Source organism: Myotis myotis, unplaced genomic scaffold (assembly GCF_014108235.1).
Source record: "Myotis myotis isolate mMyoMyo1 unplaced genomic scaffold, mMyoMyo1.p scaffold_m19_p_10, whole genome shotgun sequence".
Taxonomy (NCBI): domain Eukaryota; kingdom Metazoa; phylum Chordata; class Mammalia; order Chiroptera; family Vespertilionidae; genus Myotis; species Myotis myotis.
This window is the reverse complement of record NW_023416314.1, coordinates 22924125-22946954: the sequence shown is the minus strand read 5'-3', so window position 1 is coordinate 22946954 and position 22830 is coordinate 22924125. Positions and strand designations below refer to the sequence as shown.

General features: G+C 46.1%; 1 protein-coding gene across 1 annotated transcript; it reads right to left on the bottom strand.

Annotated features, from left to right (window-relative positions):
* Nucleotides 1–13688: 13688 nt before the first annotated feature.
* Nucleotides 13689–22830, bottom strand: LOC118664058 (transmembrane 4 L6 family member 1-like). The gene is made up of 5 exons (XM_036323953.1): nt 22555–22830; nt 18331–18396; nt 16809–16954; nt 13878–14064; nt 13689–13709 (listed from the first exon to the last, which is right to left on the bottom strand). The coding sequence occupies exons 1-5, from the start codon at nt 22723–22725 to the stop codon at nt 13689–13691; spliced, it is 591 nt and encodes a 196-aa protein (XP_036179846.1). The 5' UTR covers nt 22726–22830.

The window sequence follows — 22830 nt, the reverse complement described above, 5'->3', positions numbered from 1 at the left end:
AGCTGGCCAGTGTCTCCTCCTCACAGGTCTGGATCCCAGTCCCATTGGACTCTTCCTCCAAGCTTCTAGGTTTTCATCATTCCACCCTCTTCCCTTTGTTTCCCAGCCCTCCGGATGGGAGCTGTGTCCTGCCCCTGTTTCCTTTGTGATACCTTAGAGTCCTCTTTCTGCCTTTGCAGTTCTTCCAGATCAAGCCAAGCCTTCTTTATATTAAATTGTCCCTGTTCAAATCACAGGTGTGGCAGCTGGTATGGTGGACTCCACTCTGACGCATACTCTGAGTCTTGGAAACCCTGAGAGCTCTAATGAGAAGTTGTTCCATTCATGGGGGTTAGTGGGTCCTGAGGGACCACCTTTCTAGCCAGAAGGCACAGGGCGATGTTCGAAGAGGCACTGCTTGTTCCAGAACACCTGGAGAGGTCGCATTATTGGGAGTTAGGGGCAGATCCTTTAGTGGATATCTTACAAATATCTCTGTCTCATTGTTTCCACTCTTGCTGTCTTTCAATCTGTTCTCCACATTGCAATCAGACTTTTATCACTTTTACCCTGCAGGTCAGAAAACTGGAAACAAACAATGTGAGCCCAATGGTCACTCCAGGCTTGCTGTCTGGAAGTGCTCTCCAGACTGTCGTGCAAGGAGGGAGAAGCTAAGCAGAACATGGTGGCCTTGCTGAGCTGAGGAGAGATTGGAGTTTGCGGGTGGGGGGGTGGGGTTGGTGAGGCAGCTAAAATTTGCCAAGCAGAGTAATGAAGAGGAGGAGGGGGCACACAGAGAAAGAAATCCTCTTGAGTCATCTAACTCATCTCTTGCCTCTGGTCTTGCTTCTTACAATAAGTTACCTACAGTCCAGTTAGTGTGTGCAAAACTGATCACTTCCTTCCTCTTTCTGACAGCTATTCTCTCTTCTGAATAAAGCCCAAAGCTGTATTCTCACCAAGCAGAAGATAGCGTCGTGCTGTGTGTAGTCTCTGCATTGCTAGCTGGCCGACTTGCTAGAAAACCAGAGGAAAAGAACTACTTGCCATTCTCTGTGGTCCCTGAACCTGACCTCACTTCTGGGCTCTGGCTAAACAACGTCCAGAAGGGAAGAAGGGCAAATAATGACAGTAAAATGCAGCAAGTACCGTCATAGAAGCCAGCACTGAATGCTCTGTAGGAAGCAAAGAGAAAAGTGCTTGGGAGTGGCAGGAGGCGGCTGGAGGAAGTGATGCTGAAGTTGCATCTTAAGGGATGAGTAGGAGTTTTGCAGGGTCAAGGTGAGAACACGAATTCTGGGCTGCGCACACACTGTGACACAGGTGCAGGCGTGTCAGATGATAAAGGGTGTGATATGTCATGCACATGATTCTGCATATGTACTGGAGGGTGTTAGAATCAGATTTGTGTGTTGAAAGACGACTTTGCCAACAATGTATGAGATGGATTTAGTGGGGAACTGGAAGCCAGAAACCAGTTAAGAGCCACTGCGATAGTCCAGGCAAGGGATAAGGAGGGGCAGAAATACCACCACTCGCTAACATCCCTTCAGAGCTTACTATGTTCCAGGCACATAGTAGGTTCCCATTTTATTCTAACAACTTTTCTATGAGGTCAGGAAACTGAGGCAGTTTGCCCAGGGTCTTACAGCCAGTGGCAAAGCTGATGTAGAAGCCCCAGTGGTGCCAGGCTGGGTGGCTCAGTGGTTGAGCATCGACCTATGAACCAGGAGGTCACGGTTCGATTCCTGGTCAGGGCACATGCCCGGGTTGTGGGCTCGATCCCCAGTAAGGAGTGTAAAGGAGGCAACTGATCAATGAGTCTCTCTCATCATTGATGTTTCTATCTCTCTCTCCCTCTCCATTCCTCTCTGACATCAATAAAAACATATTTTAAGAAAAAGGAAAGTAAAAAGGAACCATCGTGGTGGCTCCAGAGCTCATGCTGTACACAGGGGTTGGACTCCAGTCTTCTAGAATATTAAGTAATTAAGGGACAAGTTCCCATTTTCCTCCCAGAATAGTTGAACTCGAGTGCTTGACTTGGCTTGTGGGAGGGTCACCAGAAGCCAACTAATCTCCCCTGAGCATGGAGGACATGAGTCAGGCCTTCTGGGCTGGCAGCTGGGCTGGTTTGTGTTTCCTCTGACCTTTGCTTGCTTTGTTTCTGCCTTGTCACACATGCCACTGGATTAGAATTATGAGAATTACTGTGGTAGGTGGGTGCCAGCATGGTGCATAACAATCTCCAAATTGGAAGGAATGTTCCCTATGAGCTAAGTTTAGGGCTCATCAGGAGGCCCAGAAAATGCCAGCATGCAGAGATTTAGCAGCAGCCTCTCCGTAAGGCAAAGCAGATGGCTCTGTTTTCTGGGAGGGACTAATAAGAAGAAAATGACTTCCCAGCATGTACCACTCACCAACAAGGTAGATTTTGAAGACCAAAGTGATAAAAAGTGTTTGTTTGTATTTCCTAGATCATTTCTACCTAATAGGAATGCGAATTTAGTTTAAGCTTTAAAACAGCTGTGGTGCATTAGTAACCGGACAAGCAATGGATCCGTGCTGCCTGTCACTACTTGAGCCAATGAAGCAGAGACAGGGTTCAATCATATATAAGCGTTTATTCCAATACTCCCTGCAGGATGGGAGAGCAGTAGGTCAGCCACAGAAATCTGCTCTGCAGCTCCCCATAAGCCAACTGTTTATATAGATAGAACTACAAAGGAAGAGTAGGCAAAAGGGCAGTTTACAGATATGCAAAAGGACTAGGGGTCCTTTCAAAGGGCTTAGTGATGCAAGGGCTGGGAAATGGCCAAAGGGAGTGCCAGATGGACAATTAACAAGTGAGCAGGCTGGAGGTTTGCAAAGGCCTGCAGGTGTGCAAAAAGGGCTGGGGATCTTCAAAGGGCTGGCAATTCTGGTTTCTGCAGCAAAGTTGTTCATCTTTCCATGATAATAGGCAGCTCCAAATGGGGAGGGAGGAAGGGCTGCACGACCAGGTCAACTCCAGCCAGGGTAGAATGTACCTTCTTTAATTAGAACAAAGCAATCATGGTTAACAGAGCAGGATTACTATTCTTACAATACTTTCTCCCCCTTTAACATTTACACAAAGAAATACTACATGGCTGTGAAAACCTCCCTGAAATCTTACCTTTTGTGACAGCATGGATGGGCCTGGGATTATTGTGCTAAGTGAAATAAGCCAGTCAGAGAAAGACAAGTACCATATGATCTCATTTATATGTGGAATCTAATGAACAAAATAAATGGATGAACAAAATAGGACCAGAGCATAAATACATAGAACAAACTGACAGGTCTCAGAGGGAAGGGGTTTGGGGGTGAACGGATTAAGCAAACACACACACACACACACACACACACAACATAGATATAGACAAAAGTGTGGTGATAGTCAGAGGGTGGAGGTGGAGGTGGGCAAAGGGGGGATAAATGGTGTTAACATAAAAAACCATTGAAGCCTGTAAAGAATTTTTGTGAGTTTATTTGAGCTAAACTGTCGAAATATGCCAGGAAGTAGAACCTCAACGAATTGAGATAATGTTCTGGAGAATGGAGGGTTACATCTGTATTTATACATTGCAATCAAAGGAAAGGGATGTAGGTGGGTTACATGAAATTCATTGGTGATAGATTAAGGAGGTGGGATTAAGCAAAGCGGGGAAACCTCTGGGATAGGATAAAAAGTGAAATGATGGACATGTGCTTCTCTTACACAGATGGGTACAGGATAGCTTAACATAATTAACAGTTGACAATTAACTTTTTTTAAAAAATTAAATCTTTATTGTTCAGATTATTACATTTGTTCCTCTTTTTTCCCCCCATAACTCCCCTCCTCCCAGTTCCCACCCCACCCTCCACCCTCACTCCCCACCCACTGTCCTTATCCATAGGTGCACGATTTTTGTCCAGTCTCTTCCCGCATCTCCCACACCCCTTTCCCCCCCAAGAATAGTCAGTCCATTCCCTTTCTATGTCCCTGATTCTATTATGATCACCAGATTATTTATTCACTTGATTCTTAGATTCACTTGTTGATAGATGCATGTTTGTTGTTCATAATTTGTATCTTTACCTTTTTCTTCTTCTTCCTCTTCTTAAAGGATACCTTTCAACATTTCATATAATCCTGGTTTGGTGGTGATGAACTCCTTTAGCTTTTCCTTATCTGTGAAGCTCTTTATCTGACCTTCAATTCTGAATGATAGCTTTGCTGGATAAAGTAATCTTGGTTGTAAGTTCTTACTATTCATCACTTTGAATATTTCTTGCCATTCTCTTCTGGCCTGCAAAGTTTCTGTTGAGAAATCAGCTGACAGTCGTATGGGTATTTCCTTGTAGGTAACTGAGTTTCTTTCTCTTGCTGCTTTTAAGATTCTCTCTTTATCTTTTGCTCTTGGCATTTTAATTATGATGTGTCTTGGTGTGGTCCTCTTTGGATTCCTTTTGTTTGGGGTTCTCTGTGCTTCCTGGACCTGTAAGTCTATTTCTTTCACCAGGTGGGGGAAGTTTTCTGTCATTATTTCTTCAAATAGGTTTTCAATATCTTGCTCTCTCTCATCTTCTGGCACCCCTATAATTCTGATGTTGGTACGCTTGAAGCTGTCCCAGAGGCTCCTTACACTATCTTCGTATTTTCGGATTCTTTTTTCATTTTGCTTTTCTGGTTGGGTGTTTTTTGCTTCTTCGCATTTCAAATCTTTGCCTTGATTCTTGTGCTCCTCTGGTCTGCTGTTGGGAGTCTGTATAGTATTTGTTATTTCAGTCTGTGTATGCTTAATTTCTAGTTGGTTCTTTATCATAACATCGAGGGTCTCATTAGATTTCTTGAGGATCTCACTACATTTATCGGCGGCTTCTAGACAGTTCTTGAGAGACCTTAAAAGTGTGGTTCTGAACTCAATATCCTCCATTGACAATTTTGTCCTGTTTCTTTGTCTCCACATTTTTTATGCTTTCTTGGTGCACCCCCTAGTGGTCTTTGTGCACAGTCTTGTTGTAGTTAAGCCTTGATTGTTGTTGGCAATACCGGGGGTGATTTGACCTCCAGGCTAACTGGCTATGAGAGTCCGCTGTGTCTGCAGTGGGAGAGCCTCTGTGCTGGATCTCTAGGGTGGTGCTAATCTAGCATTTGCCTGAGGCTATCCGGCAAATGGCTCTGCGCAGGGCTTGGGCGGGGCGGGTCCCCGGGGATCTACAGGGCGGGCCGGAGGGAGCAGTTATGGCTGCTCTCAGTTCCGTCCCTAGGGCTCTGCCTCACAGAGTCCCAGCAACCGCTGCAAACCTCGGAGAGAAAGCTGCCTTCGAGTTCCGACCGAAGCCGGACAGTCCCGCTTCTCCCGTTTGAGTCTGGGTCCCTAGAGACTCGCCCGGATCTGGAGCTCAGAGTCTGAAGCTCCCTCCTGATTGAAAATGCCAACCGCGCCCTCCACCGCCAGCCTGCTCCGCGCACTCTGCACCTTAGTATTTCACTTCAGCACTGCGCCTCCTCTGAGTCTGGGTATGATATTCTCTTTCCTCCTAGTTGTAGAATTTCCACTCAGCCAGCCTTCCTGTGGTTCTGGATGATGTCCGTTCCGTCCTTTAGTTGTTTTTTGAAGTGGTTGTTCGAGGCAGCAATCTCTGGCGTTAACCTGTGCCGCCATATTGGTTTTCCTCAACAATTAACTTGATAACAATGACAATGAGGGAATGTCCTGGTGCCATTTGCTGTGCCTTGAGGGGTCCAGGGGTAAAAGAAAGTTACAAGTTACCCTTAAGTCTGGAGGATATGTTATCTTAGAGGCCAAAAGGAGAATGGGCTCAGTAAGGATCAAAGTTGATCTTTGCCAGGGAAAATATCGGCTTAGGACATGACTACCCACTATAACCTGTTTGTAGTTAATATTTAATTTTCAGACCTTCCTTTGTGGTTATTTTAGGTCTCTGAGTTTGCAAGACTGACACGCAGGCTTCCCCTGAGCTTGTCAGGTTAGCATGTGGCTCCTTTCGTCCACAATGGGAACAGGAAGAGACTTTACTTTGGGTGACCGGCACACGATTCTGTGTGCAGGTGATGTTTTGTTGAGTTGTACACTTGAAACCCGTATGGTTTTGTGAACCAATGTCATCCCAGTAAATCCAATTAAAAATTAATCAAACAGGCTATTAGTGATCTACTAGTGATGGCTGTATTATCATGCTTCTTTTGCCAAAATAGACTTTTTGAGCTCCACTGGCAGTTGGATAAAGCAGAAGCAGAGCAAGCAGGACCCCCTGCTCCTTGAGAACCTCTGTAAGTGCCTGAGAAACCCCAGCAGCTCTGGTGTCCACACAACTGGCCTGCAGGTCACTCCGATGTGACAACCTTCACAGTGCCCTTGAGCCTACTGGACTTCTGTATCCTGCCGCAATCGTCTACAACACACGTGAAATAAACAAAGCCTTAAAAAATGTAAAGAAAAAATAAGTAGTTGAAGTATAAATGTTTTATTGGCAGCATTTTTATTGTGTTTAAACCTGTGGATCTCAAAGAATCACTTCACTTCCTTTAGCTCTCTGTTCAAGACCATCCTATCTGAGAGGCCTTCCAGACCCCTGAATATAAATACCAAGGTTCCTTTTTTTTTTTAAAAAAAAAATATATTTCTTTATTGATTTCAGAGAGGAAGGGAGAAGGAGAGAGAGATAGAAACATCAATGATGAGAGAGAATCATTGATTGGCTGCCTCCTGCACACCCCCTACTGGGGATCGAGCCCGCAACCCAGGCATGTGCCCTTGGCCAGAATCAAACCTGGGACCCCAAGTTTCCTTTATTAAAAAAATATATTTTATTGATTTTTTACAGAGAAGAAGGGAGAGGGATAGAGAGTTAAAAACATCAATGAGAGAGAAACATTGATCAGCTGCCTCCTGCACACTCCCTACAGGGTATGTGCCCGCAACCAAGGTACATGCCCTTGACTGGAATTGAACCTGGGACCTTTCAGTCCGCAGGCCAACGCTCTACCCACTGAGCCAAACCGGTTAGGGCCCAAGATTCCTTTGTCCTGCCCACTGTTACCCCCTAACCCTGTTGTCCTGATTTAGTTTTCCCCATAATACTTAGTAGCACCCAATAAATATATTGTTTGTCCTCCATTTCTCCCTACGAATTAAAATTTCATGAGGGCAGGGACTGTATTTTGCTCACTGCTCTATCCCCAGTACTTAGAACAGTTCTTGGCACATTGTAGATGCTTGACAAATATTCATGGAATACTAATTTAAAAACTCCTACCTCCTTCTAATTACATTAGTATAAGGTGTATTTAAAGTTCATGCTGATCTTCAAGCTGCATACTCAAAAGCCTTCCATTTCATTCATCCCTTTTCTGCATTTCTTTTTTTTTTAAATTAATCCTCACCCGAGGATATTTTCCCATTGAGTTTAGGGACAGTGTAAGAGAGAGGGAAAGACAGAGAAAAATATTGATGTGAGAGAAACACATCGATTGGTTGTCTCCTGCATGAGCCCCAATCAGGGCCCCGCCCAGGGAGAAGCCTGCAACCAAGGTGCGTGCCCTTGACCAGAATGGAACCTGGGACACTCAGGCCTACCCTCTATCCACTGAGCCAAGTCAGCTAGGACTCTGCATTTCCTGCTGGTGGCTATCCTTTTGCAGTTATAACGCTCCTCACATGTGGCAGAATTGTCTTTGCTTTTGAGAATCATTCCTGTTGTCAAAGACCTCAAAGCAGGATGTGCAATCTGCTTCTCATCATTTTAAACATTTATTTATTTGTTTGTTTGTTTATTTATTTTATTATTGACAGTGTTACAGATGTCCCCCATTCCCCCCCGTGTCCCCTCCACCCGGCCCCTGCCCACCCCAGGCCTTTACCACACTATTGCCTGTGTCCGTGGGCTACGCATATAAGCATATAAATTCTTTGGTTAGTCTCTTCCTGTTACCGCCCCAACACCCCCTCACCCCTGCCTGAGATCTGTCAGTCTGTTCCATGCTTCTATGACTCTGGACCTATTTTGTTCCTCAGTTTATTTTGTTCATTAGATTCCACATGTAAGTGAGTTCATGTGATGCTTGTCTTTCTTTGACTGGCTAATTTCGCTTAACATAATAATCTCCAGGTCCATCCATGCTGTTTTAGAGTCAGAGATCCTTCTTTTTGACAGCTGCACAGTGTACTTTTGTTTCCATTGCCCCCCTTAATAATCTCAGTAAATTCCTAAAACTATGTGAGCGTAGCCATGTGCCCCAACAATATACCAGAGGGCAAATGACTGCTAATACCAAGTGCTGATCAAGGACATTTTGGCTCCAGAGTTCAGCTTTGTTTTTGTGTGAAGGCTCATGCATCTCAAGTTCAGCAATAGAAGAGCTTCTCTATTCCCAGGCATGGTGTTATGCCACTGCCCCATCACCAGGCTCTGTAGAGTGTCCCCTGGAGGCCCGGAGAAGTCCTGCTTCCCCCCGCTTCTCCCTCTGCCTGGAATGGTCTCTCCTTTCCACTCGTCCAGCTCAAGCCCCTGTCCTCCTGAGGCCTCCCTTAATGCCCCAGCCCGCAGCCCTGTGGTTCTTTCCTCTAAACCAGTGGTTCTCGACCTTGGCTGCACATTAGAATCGCCTGGGAATCTTTTTAAAACCCTGATTTCTGGGCCTCATCCTCCAGAAATTCTGTTTCTTTGTTACTAATGTTGTGGCCTCACCCCATAACAAAGAAACAGAATCACTCTTTTCACTTAGGAAATTTCAAGATATTCAGAGCTCTGTGCCAGAAAGGAAGGAAGGCCAGATATATCCATTTCTTATTATAAACTAGAGGCCTGTTGCATGAAAAGGTTCCTGCAATAGGCTTTCCCTTCCCCTTGCTGATGGCACCAGTTTTCCTCTGGCACCCGGGACCCAGACCTTCACTCTGGCCACCGCCTTCCATCTTCGCTCTGGACACAGTCTTTGCTGCGGTTGGAGCCTTCAGTCTTTGCTCCTCACTCTGGCGGGAGCCTTCAGTCTCTGGCCAGAGCTGCTCCTATAGCTCCTCTGCCCCCCACCCTCCTGCTCATAGCTTGATCACTGCTTCACCTGCAGACATCGCCGATGGGCTCCTGGGTCCCGGGAGTGCCACCTTGCCTGTGGCCTGGCTTTCTGATCACAATCACTGGCTGGGGTTGGGCAAAGGTGGCCCCAGTTCTCTGATCCAGGGCCAACTTTGCCCTGCCAACCGGCTCTTGCCTGCCGCCTGGGTTTCCGATGACCGTTCTTCCGTCCTTCCCCTTTCGCCTCCCATCATTGCGCCTACGTATACAAATTAACTGCCATCTTTGTTGGTGGTTAACCGCCATCTTTCTTGGCAGTTAATTTGCATATCGCCCTAATTAGCCAATGGGAAGCGTAGCGAAGGTACGGTCAATTACCCTGTTTGTCTTTTATTAGATAGGATTGCAGTATCACCATGCTGCATCTAGAGCAGCCTGGCTCATACTAAGAACTTCATGTAACCCATAGCTGATGGGTGGTGGCCGGCGACAGAGTACATTTTAACTGCAGTTGCAAAATGAAATGACTCTGACTTGGCTTTGTTTCCTTTTGGGAACTTCTACATCTGGGCCAGGGTGGTGAAAGAGAGGAAGAGAAAAAGAAGGAAGCTGAGCTTTTTGTTTTTATTTTAAATATATTTTTATTGACTTCAGAGAGGAAGGGAGAGGGAGAGAGAGATAGAAACATCAATGATGAGAGAGAATCATTGATTGGCTGCCTCCTGCATGCCCCACACTGGGGATCAAGCCCGCACCCCAGGCATGTGCCCTTGATTGGAATCGAACCCTGGGACCCTTCAATCTGCAGGCTGACGCTCTATTCACTGAGCCAAACTGGCTAGGGCCGGTTCATAGTTCTTAAGTCATATCACTGTGAGAACCAGCTTTAGAGTACAGTATTTATGTACATCCAATTCCATTTTTCTTTTCTAAAGGCTAGTTTATTGATTTTTAGAGAGAGGAAGGGAGAAGAAGGAAACATCAATATGAGAGCCCTAACATCCATCAGCTGCCTCCTGCACCCCCTTCCCACCCCCCGACCCCCAAACTGGGAAGCCAGCAACCTGGGCATGTACCCTGACTGGGAATCAAACCAGCAACCCCTCGGTGCATGGGGCGGTGTCCAACCAACTGAGCTACACGGGCCAGGGCAATTCTCTTTTTCTTTAGCCTTACAGTTTCTAGTCAAAACAACTTTTTCCAATTTTTTTTTCAGTTACTTAGTTTATCTTCTTTCTCTTCCCCCTACTCCTTTTAATGTATCCCCCTTTTAAAATTATTTTCTGCCCATCTGGCTTAGGAATAATGCCAGATGTTGGTTTGTCAATGAGCCTTTGAGCCATGAAGTTTGTCTCAAGTCAGTGTAGACCTGCAAGAGCATTTTGCCAAATAAATGAGTTCTCTAGATGGTTTTCGTAAAATGGTAAAATCAATTTTTCACATATATTTACAATTATACGAGTCATCCTTGCTTTTTCTGGAAAATGGGGAAATCGTTGTACTATAGCGAAGTGTAAGGAGCACAATGGGAAGGCTTTCTAAACTCACTCAGGAGAGCTACTTCCTCCACATTTCCAATAATGCGTATCACATTATGTAACCTGTATCCTGCAGTTAAAAACAGTTTTTAACCCCTAGAATGAGTCTGGGGGATGGGGAGGAATGTCAACTGTGGTCTGCAAAACACATAGTTTCCCTTGAGAGAGTAAGGGATTGAAAAGATGAGATGTGCTTGAAGCAGAGATGGAAGTGAAAATCCTCACCTTCCTGTTTCTGCCTTACATCTGGGTGGTTGCGCGCTGCGATTTCCCCTTCGCTTAAACCCTTTCTCCCAGAACATTCGACCCCCTTTCTCCAGGCACTTTCGCTTTGCACGCTGTAGGAACTCAAGACATACTGGTCATGCAGTTGAAAAGTAGACCTAAGCCAGCCTTGAAAAGAATTTGTTTCTCCTTAATTTCAGAGAGCTATTTTTTATTTGGCAATAAACACTTTCCTCAGTGTGTTCATCATGGATCACTTTATGGTTTGCCCACATTTCACATGTTGATGGTGCTCTTCCCGCCTCCAAAGCCCTTGATGGGGTGAGTTAGCTGAGCCAGTGTGTCCTGCAGGCATCCATGAGCTGGGGCCTCACCCAAGGGCAGCTCGGTGCCTCCTCCACCCACTTTATTGGCCGCAGAATGTACTTTGGTGTCTTTAACAGCAAATTCCTTTTAAAGGAAGAACCACAAGAGGGACTTTTTGCCAGAGGCAGAAAACCTTTCTCCTCCCTTGCTTCAAATCCACCACTTTACACAAAGGGTGTTTTAATGGGGAATAGCTAATAAAACTTTTTGCTTTAGATTTGTTTTTCTTCCCAGGGGAACAGTAATTGGGCCATATACAGCCATTCTGTCTGGTGGACTGACTGGTCCTAAAGACTTCCCCTCCCTAAGCCCAGTTTCCTCTCAGGATGACCCCCTCACAGCATTGTCAGGGCTGGGCTGGTGCAGTGCTGGGCTCGGTGCTTGGGGCTTAGTACATCTCTCGTCTGGGCAGTATGTCTGGCTTCGTGTCAGTGGGAGAGCTACAGGGAAGCTGAAGAAACAGCCTGGTTAGCAGGGCACTCAGGCATTGGTGACACCGGCAGGGCCACCCTGTTCATGAGTAGCTTGTTTCTGCACAAGGCAGATGACTTTGTGTATGTGTGTATGTGTGTATGTGTGGGGTAGGGGGGGGAGGGTGAAGGGGTCTGCTTCCTCGCACCCTGGGCTGGGACTGTGTATTATATGAATTTCCTAAGGCTGCTGTAACAAGCTACTACCAACTAGGTGACTTAAAACAATAGGAACCTATTCTCTCAGAGCTCTGGAGGCTAGCAGTCCAAATTCAAGATGTCGGCCTGGTTCCGGAGGCTCAGAGAGAGAATCTGGCTCATGACTCTCTCCCAGCTCCCCGTGGTTGCCTGGAATCCTTGGCTTGTGGCAGCTTCAATCTCTGCCTGGATCCTCACATGGTCTCCTCTCTGTGTGTGTTTCTTCTCTTTTTATAAAGACCCTGGTCACACTGGACGTAGGGTCCATCCTAATCCCAGTAGGACCTCATTTTAACTAACTACAGCTTCAAAGAGCTTATTTCCAAATTAGGTCACATTCTGAGATTCCTGTTAAATATAAAAGTTGAAGGGATATTAGTCAATCCAGTACAGGCTGCACCAACCTGGAGGATAAGACACCTTTTCAAAATTTGCCATTGGTCCTGTCTGCTTGCCATGCTGTATCCTCTGCTTTTTCTCTCATTTGTACAAAGGCACAATACGGGTTAGCCGGGGTCCGGATATCATGGAAGCAGTCAGCTATGCAGGATCCATTAGGTTGCAAGCTTCCTCAACCAGAGACCCTGTCTGATGCCTTTTTGAGAACTGTCAGAGCTTGTATGGTAGATACTGAATTCTCAAAAAATATATATTGCAATGACAGTAAAGGAGCTTTAAAATAAAACTTCTGGTTCCTGCTATTACACCAAACTTAAAAAACAAAAGCCAAAACAAAAAACAAGTGAGTAGTTCTTAACCTATTTCATTCCATATTTTTCTGCTTCTCTGGTGGTTTGGAAAACTCTCTGGGACTCTCATGGGTTAAGTGAAGTAGGTTCTACCTCATCACTGAGTCATACAGTGTTTCTCAAAGTGTGCGCCATGGGATATTAGCCCCATAAAAATTGTCCCAGGAGAAAAGGGCTTTGTGGTTAGATAAGAACAGGAAATTGTGCATTTGCTATTCTCTTCCTGGAGATAAACAATGCATACTGGTTTTGTAAAGGTTCTGACAAGTCCTGCAGCAGAGAAGCCTATTATACTTTGTTTAATCCAGTGTATCTCAAATTAATTTGACCACAGAACCCCCACCATCCTTTTTTTTTTTTGTAAATGAATACCAACTAGTTAGTGTCTAAGCAATAATCTCTGAGATCCACAAGAAAGTGGTCTAGACTAGTGGTCGGCAAACTCATTAGTCAACAGAGCCAAATATCAACAGTACAACGATTGAAATTTCTTTTGAGAGCCAAATTTTTTAAACTTAAACTATATAGGTAGGTACATTGCTATTAACTTAATTAGGGTACTCCTAAGGCTTAGGAAGAGCCACACTCAAGGGGCCAAAGAGCCGCATGTGGCTCACGAGCCGAAGTTTGCCGACCACGACTCTAGACTATAAATGTTGGAATCAGGCTCAAATTCAAAACTTAGATTCACTGACTTCAGACAAACAACTGATCCTCTCTGAGCCTGAGTTTCCTCATCTGCAATATGGCATTGCTTTATAGGACTAACTAAAACCATGTAGATAAAGGCCTTAGCGCAGGACCTGGATACAATAACCACCGGATACATTAAGCATCTATCATTACATTATTTTTTATTTCTATCAGTGTACATCCCTATGGCTTCTTATGTCATTTCTAGAGATCGTTTGGAGGAAATGTCAATCTTTATTCTAGCAAAGTGGATGAAGTTCGCAGCACTGTTGTCCTTTATACAAACCTACTCTGGTAAGAAAGTCGGGGGCTTTTTTCTCAGCTTCTTGGAACTCTGGAGACTGACATTCACCAAATCCAGTCCTCCTGAAACCCGGGGAATTTTCCTTCACCTGTCCATCAGTTGTGATTTCTTAGACTGCTCATAAACCAGTTATGTTCACCTGAAAGAAAAATTAAATCCAAGGTGGCAAATGAAGTTCTACATTTCAAAGGGCATTTCCTAGTTACTGTCTTACCTCTGGGCATGTGGGGCTAGGGCAGGAGAGAGACAGTGTGGAACCGATCAGGGGGAAGTGACTGAAAAATTCCCGGGTTCTAGGAGCACTCACCTGTCCTTTTCCGATGCAGGTACCACAGTAGACGTCACAGAGTCCGCTGATGACTTGGCTAAGGCAAAGCACTGCTTCGACCACGCCGATCCCTAGGAGGATGGAGAACAAGACCACGTTCCACAGGACGATATGCTCAGGCTCTTGGCACGTGGCCCAGGTGGGCTGGTTGAACAAGTAGTTGTCCCTGCCAGGATAGACGAGAATATGAGCTTGGCTTTGAGAGACAGTAAAGGGAAGGAGGTGTTTTTGACGAGCACGGGAGAGGCACTAGTCCAACACAGGAGATTACAAAGCATTGGGGTCTTCATTGTTCTCATTTTCACGAAGATAGAAGCTTTATTATTGCCCCTTGGTGGAAAGGCTGAGCAGAGCCTTTCCCTCCGATAGCACAGTTCCTCAGCAAGGCATTGTGGATGTAGACATAGCTGCACAAGACAGCATATGAAGAAGCGGGAAACCCTGGGCTACAAGATTTTAACGGCTGCCATGAGGTCTCAGAGGCAGTGGAAGTGGTTAAGAGCTTGGGTGTGAAAGTCCCGCAGAACCAGGTCCTAACTCCAGCCTCCTCATTAAAAAGTTCTACATAAGTTTCCTAAATGTCTTTGTACATAGGATTCCTTATGTATAAAGTGGTGTTAAAAATGACGATAAGGCCCTGGCCGAATAGCTCAGTTGGTTAGAGCATCGTCCCAATTTGCCAAGGTTGTGGGTTCAATCCCCAGTAAAGGCACATCCAGGAATCAACCAGTGAATGCATAAATAATTGAAACAATAAATTGATGTACACCCTCCCTTCCTCGCTTTAAAAAAATCAAATTTAAAAAATAGCATCAACACCATAGAGCGATTGGGAGGATTAGATACGGTGTTAGCACATCGCCTGCCATGCAGTAGGCAGTATAGTTTAGTTATAGCCTAGAAAGGGGAAGACTAGAGGGGTAGAGTAGTTGGAGAAGGCTTCATAGGGAAAGCTGGAGTAACCTGGCCTTGAAGGAGACAGCAGCAGAGAGGAGAGCAATGAATTATAAAAAGAAATAGCATGTAAGCAAAAACTGTAAGGGAAATTTGGACTCACAGTGTACTAGTTGGATAAAGGGAAAATGGAATAGGTTTTCAGGCCGTATTTCATAGAGCTGTATATTCCTTGACATTTCTGTCTTTATTTCTACCTTTACCCATATTCATCATATACGTATCTATTGGGTTTCCAAACTTAAACTTACATTTAAATTCCTTTAAATGTAAACATTTCTTGGCCTTATCAGCATCTTTACATTTGACAAAAACCCTTTTGGCAAAAGGGTTGAAGGGCAAAATGGAACTGGGATACTGTTGCTTCCTAAACCTGGTCAGGAGCCTCCCGGGTGTGACCTGAAACCAGCCCCCACAGAGGGTGGGCAGGGAGAAGCTGAAGAAAAAGACAAACCACACTAGACTAGGAGGTGGCACATTTAATAAGCAAGGGAATTTACTTACAATACTTACATGGCTACAAGATGAGTAGTTTTCCATACCCACCCACCTGCCAGCATCTTAAAAGCTTTTATAGAGAGGCCCTCACTGGATTCAGTCCCGTATAGTCTCACTGTCACATTGCTCTCTCCAGGCTGTATCCTTGGAACAGCTGCTGGGAGTGGGGAAGGCAAGTGAATGCACATTTCAAGGACGGGGGAGGGGCTGAGGAGCCTCCAATTGCCCTGGTCCAGCTTGACTGTCTCTTCTTCTTCTTCTTTTTTTTTTTTAAAAATATATTTTTATTGATTTCAGAGAGGAAGGGAGAGGGATAGAGAGAGACAGAAACATCAATGATGAGAGAGAATCATTGATTGGCTGCCTTTTGCATGCCCCCAACTGGGGACCAAGCCCGAAACCCTGGCATGTGCCCTTGACCGGAATTGAACCGGGACCCTTCAGTCTCCAGGCCAACGTTCTATCCACTGAGCCAAACCAGCCAGGGCAGTGATCACGTCTTCTTGATGAGCTCCCCCAACAGGTACTTGTTGGAGGTAGATGGTGTTGGAGATTGGGTGCAGGGTGATACAGACTAGGTAAAAAGCAATGTATATTCAAGATATTGTCAGGATAGAATTGACAAGATCTGGTAATGGATCGAACATGGGAAGTAAGAGGAAGAAGAATCAAAGATAACTCACAGCTTTTAGGTGACATTTACTAGGGTGAGGATGACCAATAGGAAATTTGTGGACATAGAGCTTAGGACATATTAATATTGAAATACTATGTGTTCAAGAGGAAATTTCAAGGAGGTAATTAGATATTTGAGTTAAGAACTCAGAAGATTTAAGCTTGAGATAGACACTTTGGGATTATTAACATGGATAGATGGATGGTTGTGAAAGCCATGGGATGGATGAGGCCTGCCAGGGAGAGAACATGAAATGAAAAGAGAAACAGGGTCTTTCTCAATCAGTTGGTGTTGGGTTTTTTTCTGTGTCCCTTCAAGAAAATAAATGTGCATCATAATCACAGGGTCCAGACATTTCAGGTAATTTGTGTAATTCCAAACTTGGTAATTATCTTCCCAGTATGACTATAAACTACTTGCAAACAGGCAAGTTGTCTCATCCTTCCTTTGCACTCCCTTCTCTTATCACAGTGCCTAGCAAGTACTAAGCAGACCCTCAGCACATACTCAGTTGAGCTTAATAACTGGGGCTAATGAAATCAGGTATTAATTATATTGAATACCTTGGGCGGACTGCTTAATTCATGGGCACTTCTCCCCTTGGCCAATCACCTCCTAGAGATTCTAGATTTGGAAGCAGGTGTGGAGAGAGGAACAAGACACTAGGTCTGAATGAAAGTACCTGATCCCTTGGCAATACTGAGAGCACATACTCTTTGTGGTCATCAGCTGTATTGTCATTAGATGTTAGACACTGACCCAAGACCGTGAATGCTACTCACTCCAGGCTGTCATTCCTGAAAGGATAGGTGTAGTTTCCACTGCCTGTGTCACAGAAGGGGCCACTGAGCAAACCCAGTGAAGAAATGACCACACAGTACACAGCCCCCATTGTGCCCTGTGTGGCCAGAAGCACAGGGAACAGCATCTGCAATGGAACAGAGTCAGACATTCAGTGCAGCAATGGGAAGGACGGTGGTGAGAAGCCAGCTTTTTACAGATGCAGCCCCTGAGTTTCCTGGCAAATTGAAAAGGATCCAAGTCTTTTCTTGCAGATGCCAGACCTGGTAGGTGTCCTTGTTTTGCTTCCCACATGTACAAAATGAGTGCTGGTGGCAAGACGCCCTCTGTCCATCGATCTACCCCAGTTACAATTCTAAAGAATGAAATGATCCACTACTATTTGCCATCCTGGTGCTCGGTGTTCAGTACGTGTTTGCTGTATGGCTGGGTGAGTAAATGAATAATTACTTGTCGCAGGGAGGCAAATGTCGAGGAAAGGTGGCATATTAGCACATTAATGAACTGGGGCGAAGCTGGTGAACTTGTTTGCTTCAAAGCATGAGGTTTTATTCCTGGCACATCCATGTTGTGTCCCTCTGACCACAGGGAGTAAGGCAGGGGGACAGCTGGAGCAGAAAGGAATGACTCAGGGAGCTCCTTGGAGATGGTCCTCAGGCGACATGGGGCTAAGACCTCTGCGGATGTGTCTGATTGGAAGCTGCAAGGGTTGGGGCAGGGACTTTTGAAGCAGAAAAGAGAAATGAGATGGTGTGTGAACTAGGAACCTAAAACCAATGGACACCTTGCTGTGATCAGGGACAAGATCAGGAACAAGAAATAAATCCGTAATGGAAGAACTTACAGGGTGGCAGCTTTTGTTCTTCACAGGACATTTTGAAAGAATTCCTGTGAAAGTGTTTTTGAGACTACAATCTTCAATGTCCCCTCTTGCCTGGATCCCAGTTCTGTGACGTGTTACCCCATTGGCTACTAGGGAATAGGAAAGTCAAAGGATGCGAGGGTCCTAGACCTCCCCACAGACAGACAGGCAGACAGAGAGAAGTGCAAACAGCCAAATGCTAGCAGCTGGGCTACCAGAGCTTTGTGCCCAATGCAAGTGACTCTCCTCACATTTCTCCAGGTTGGTTTTTCCCGGATCTCTCTTAGCTAGAGCCCTGCATAACACCGCTATGTTCCAAAGGAGCATTGGTCTAAAAGCACATGGCCTAGGCCCGGGGTCGGCAAACCGCGGCTCGCGAGCCACATGCAGCTCTTTGGCCCCTGGAGTGTGGCTCTTCCACAAAATACCACGTGCAGGCGCATGGACAGTGCGACTGAAACTTCGTGGCCCATGCGCAGAAGTCGGTTTTCGGCCTGGGCGAGTCTATTTTGAAGAAGTGCTGTTGCTATTTGGCTCTGTTGACTAATGAGTTTGCTGACCACTGGCCTACGGAATAAGCCCTTTGGGGGAGGGGAAGGTAGGTAGGAGGTTAAACATTCTGTAGAATCCACAGAACTTACCCCACATCTGTGGACACAGCAGCCTCCTCCACCTCCTCTCAACAGCATTAGTGCTGGCACCATGACCTGTGGCAAAAATACAAATAAAAATAAAAACTCTTGTAATGAAGAGAAGATTACCTTTTTGGAACAAGGTTTTGATTGTGTCTCTAGCTCAGTGATGGCGAACCTTTTGAGCTCGGTGTGTCAGCATTTTGAAAAACCCTAACTTAACTCTGGGGCCATGTCACATATAGAAATTTTTTGATATTTGCAACCATAGTAAAACAAAGACTTATATTTTTGATATTTATTTTATATATTTATATGCCATTTAACAAAGAAAAATCAACCAAAAAAATGAGTTCACGTGTCAGAGGTGTCATAGGTTCGCCATCACTGCTCTAGCTATTAAAAAGGTCCAATGATTCCTCATTGCCTGTAGACTACGACATAGGCCCTACTTGGTGTACATGAGCCTTCGTGGCTTCACCTCCCCTCCATCATTCAGACCTCCTGACACACCAGTTTATGGCCTCCCAGGATGGACCCAGGACTTTCCCTGCCTCGGGGCCTTGAACAGGCCTTTCACCCTTGGCTATCAGGTAAACTCCTCTTCACCCTCAAAGGGTCCGTTTAGGAGCTATCTCCTGCAGTAGGCTGAAAAATGCCCCTCTCCAAACCCTAAAGATATATTCACTTCCTAATCCTGGGACCTATGAATAGTACCTTCTATGACTAACGATGTGGTTAAAGTGGGGTTTTACTAGGCGTTTATCCTGGGTGGGCCCTAAACATGATCACATGCAGAGGGAGTTTTGAGAGACCAACACACAGAGGAGAAGGCAGAGGCAGAGGCAGAGGCTGTGAAGATGGAGTGATGGAGCCACAAGTCAAGGAATGCCAACAGCCACCAGAAAAGGCAGGGAATGGATTTTCCCCTTGAGCACAGAACATGGGGCTGTGCCAACACACTTCATTAGAACTCTGGCTTTAAGAACTGTGAGGGAATACATTTCTGATGTTTCAAGCCACCAGGTTTGTGGTAGTTGATTATAGCAGCCGTGAGACACCACATGCCCTCTTTGTAGTTTTCAGTGACCTCTCCCCTCCCCTTACCTCCCACAGCTAAAGTGAATAGCTCCTTCCTTCCCACCACTCTGTCCCGTTGCCCTGAGCTCACTGCATTCTCCTCCTCCCTCTGGGCTCTGGGCTCTGAGCTCTGAGCTCCGGAGGGCAGCAGCTCTTGCCCCAGTGCCGGACACAGAACCAGACCCAAGGACATGGTGGTGAAATTTGTGATGATGTTTCCCCCTGTTTCTTCTGGCAGCGTGGGATAGGAGAGAGGGCACTGGCCTGCTGAGACCATGAGCCAGGAACAGGAAATGAATACACAATGGATGAACTCAACTTTATGAAAAAAAATCACCTCACCGAGAAAGGGTTGGTAATGTGTTGCTGATGCAAGCATCTGAGAGATCCCCAGTCCGCTGTCCTCATCAAGGTGACTAAGACATACCTTAGGGAAAATACGATTGGTGTGTGGTTGATGCTAATGATGAGAGCCTGAGGCTGGGTGTGGGGGGATGGGGATGCAAACTCACATGATTTTAGAGGCTCTGCATGTAATTTTAAGTAAAAAGGTATGTCCTGGTATAAGGTATTAGGGAGTGGTGGGGACTGTGGAGAGCTGGAGGGCACATTCTCCTCCCCAGAGTATCCAAGTCACTGTAAAGCAAAACATGCAGACACTGCACCAAACTCCCAGCTGGTGTGCAAGATTTGACATCTTGATGAGAGCTGGGACAGTTCCATGGCACCCAGTAAAAGGAGAGCCACAGGATTTGGCAGTGTGTATCCACAGTGCTGGAGAAGAGTGCTCTGAGTTTGCCTGATTATCAGCTCTCTCTTTATAGTGGAAGTGGGTGGATCCAACTCCATAACCCTAGGTACAAGGATGGTTTGACCTCCCTTGCTCCGATTCTCTTATGGCTGATGCTGAATGAGCACTAGCTACAAGCCAGACTTGACTCTCTACATGATCTCATACAGTGCTCACCATAACCGTGGGAGATGGCTGTTACTGATATCCCCATTTTACGGAGACTTCAGAGAGATGCTGTGCTGTGCCTAACATCTCACAGCTCAAATACACCCTCTTCTCTCCAACCCCGTGGCCACTACCTTCATTTACCCTAGAGCTGGGCACATGGGAAGACATAGAGCGGCACTAAAGACTGACTGAACAAAAGAGAAGGAAAAGAAAAGGGGCGGGGGAGGGGGGGGCAGAAAGAGGGACTGGCTTTCTGTTTTTTACTTTATGCAACCATTTTCCCAGGAGATCCGGGAGGTTTTGTTGGAAAGCTGGAGCCAGGGTTGGACAGCCGCTGGTGTTAAGGGGTGCAGTGGAGACAGGGTGTCGGGTCCCTGCTTGAGCTGGGCTCCCTCTGTTTTCCTTCTGATCAAAGAACGCTTTCCCTCCGAGTCATTGTCTTCAAATACAGGTTCTGAGATTCTGCTTTTAGGAAAACCTGGTCTCAAGCTGCTTGATTCCTTTCAATAGTCACTGTACCTGCTCATTTCTATTTTGAGAGAAGTTGGGTGCTGATGTTCCTGTGTTCTACAGTTGAAGAGAGTGAGTTTAGGAATTTGCCTGGTGGTGGAGCTGAGAAATGCGAACCTGTCCTGCAGAAAGAAGCAGCGAAGGTCAGAGGCAAGAGACAGGCTCTGGGTGGACCCACAGAGAAGGTGGAGGAGCTGGGAATCCGAGCCAGGAAAGGGGACAGCTCGCATTTCACTGGCTGCCGGGGGTTGGGGGCACTCTGCATACATGGTCTCATTTAGTGTCTCCACCTCGTTGTGAGATGGTCCTTTCACTGCTGCTCAGGGAGGTCGCACAGCAGGTGCAGGGCAGACTCATCATCTGAGCAAAGTCTGTTAGACTCCTGGGTCTGTGCTGCCCATAAAGAAGGGCTCTGCGCTGAGAAACAGACAACCTTGGCCCAGAAATTGCTGGTTTAGATGTTCTCTTGTGCAGGGAGGGGCGGGTGGTCAATGGATGCAACTTGAGATATCACTGAATCTAATACTGTGGGGCGCGGTGGGGGGGGGGGGGAGAAGCAGGAAGGGGGACAGTCAACTTTTTCTGAGGCTTCCTTATGCCCCATGCATTCATCCATTTATTGAACACTTACTCAGTGTCTGGCACTTGGGTCTCCCATAATCAAATGATCTTTTCAAAAGGGACTATTGGGAGAGGAGGAGCCAAATGAAAACAAAGGCGGGAAGGAAGGAAAACACACAATGTCTACTTCACGGGGTAACAAACTACAACCTGTAGGCTAATCCAGCATGTTGCCTGCTTAATAAATAAAGTTTTATTGTAATATAGCCACACCCATTTGCTTACATATTGCCTATGGCTGCGTTTGCCCTGTGATGACAGAGCTGAGGGCTGAAACAAGAGACCACATTGCTTGCAAAGCTGGAAATATTTACCATCTGGCCTTTTACGAAAAAAGTTTGCTAATCCCATAATTTTGCCCAGGGAAGCCTGGATGGGAGTGACATAATTTATATTTCAAGGTGGTCATCTTGAAACCAGATGAACTTGACAAGTACTCAGTTATTGTGCTTTTTATAAAGTGTATCTTTCACGCAATGAGCAGCCACATATTAAGCTCTAGTCTCAGCCGGCACTTTGCTAGGTAGGCTTTTAGTGGGCAAAGATTAACAAGATTTGGACTCTGTTCTGGAGAAGCTCACAGCCCAATGGGGGAAGCAGGGACATAAAAAGATGCTTGCAGCATGATATGTTGGGCACAATGTGGAACCTGTTTGTGTATCATGTGTTGTGGGTCCAGAGGAGGAGCAGCCAGCCATGCTCCGGGGCCTAGGGAAGGCGGCTTGAAAATGAGACAATTGCTCTGTGACTTGCCGGATGTTAAGAGGAACCCTTCACCTGGAAGAGGTAAGCTAGCTGAGCCTCATTCTTTTTGTTGTTGTTAATCCTCACCCGGGGATATTTTCCCATTGATTTTTAGAGAGAGTGGAAGTGGCGGGGAGAGACAGAGAGAGAGAAACATCGATGTGAGAGAGACATATCGATTGGTTGCCTCCCACATGTGTCCCGACCAGGGCTGGGGATCGAGCCTGCAACTGAGGTATGTGCCCTTGACCAGAATCAAACCCGGGCCGGCACTCTATCCACTGAGCAAACTGGCTAGGGCTAAACCTCATTCTTACCAAGAGACCAGCTCCAAGAAAGCCATGGAAAAACCAGACCAAGTCTGTGATCTTGGCAGGCTCCAGCACCTGCCCATTGGGAAAGTACAGCAGGAGGTTGGCAATGATGGCAGCGATGGCCAAGGGCAGCAGCAGCATGCCGGTGTACCTGGAGCCCGTCTCAGAGCACATGGTGGCTCCTCCCTGGAAGAGAGAGAGAAAGCAACCAGGAACCTGCCGCTCCAGCCACTGCACCCGGAGAGAGTGCAGCACCGCAGAGCCCCAAGAGCAGGTGCC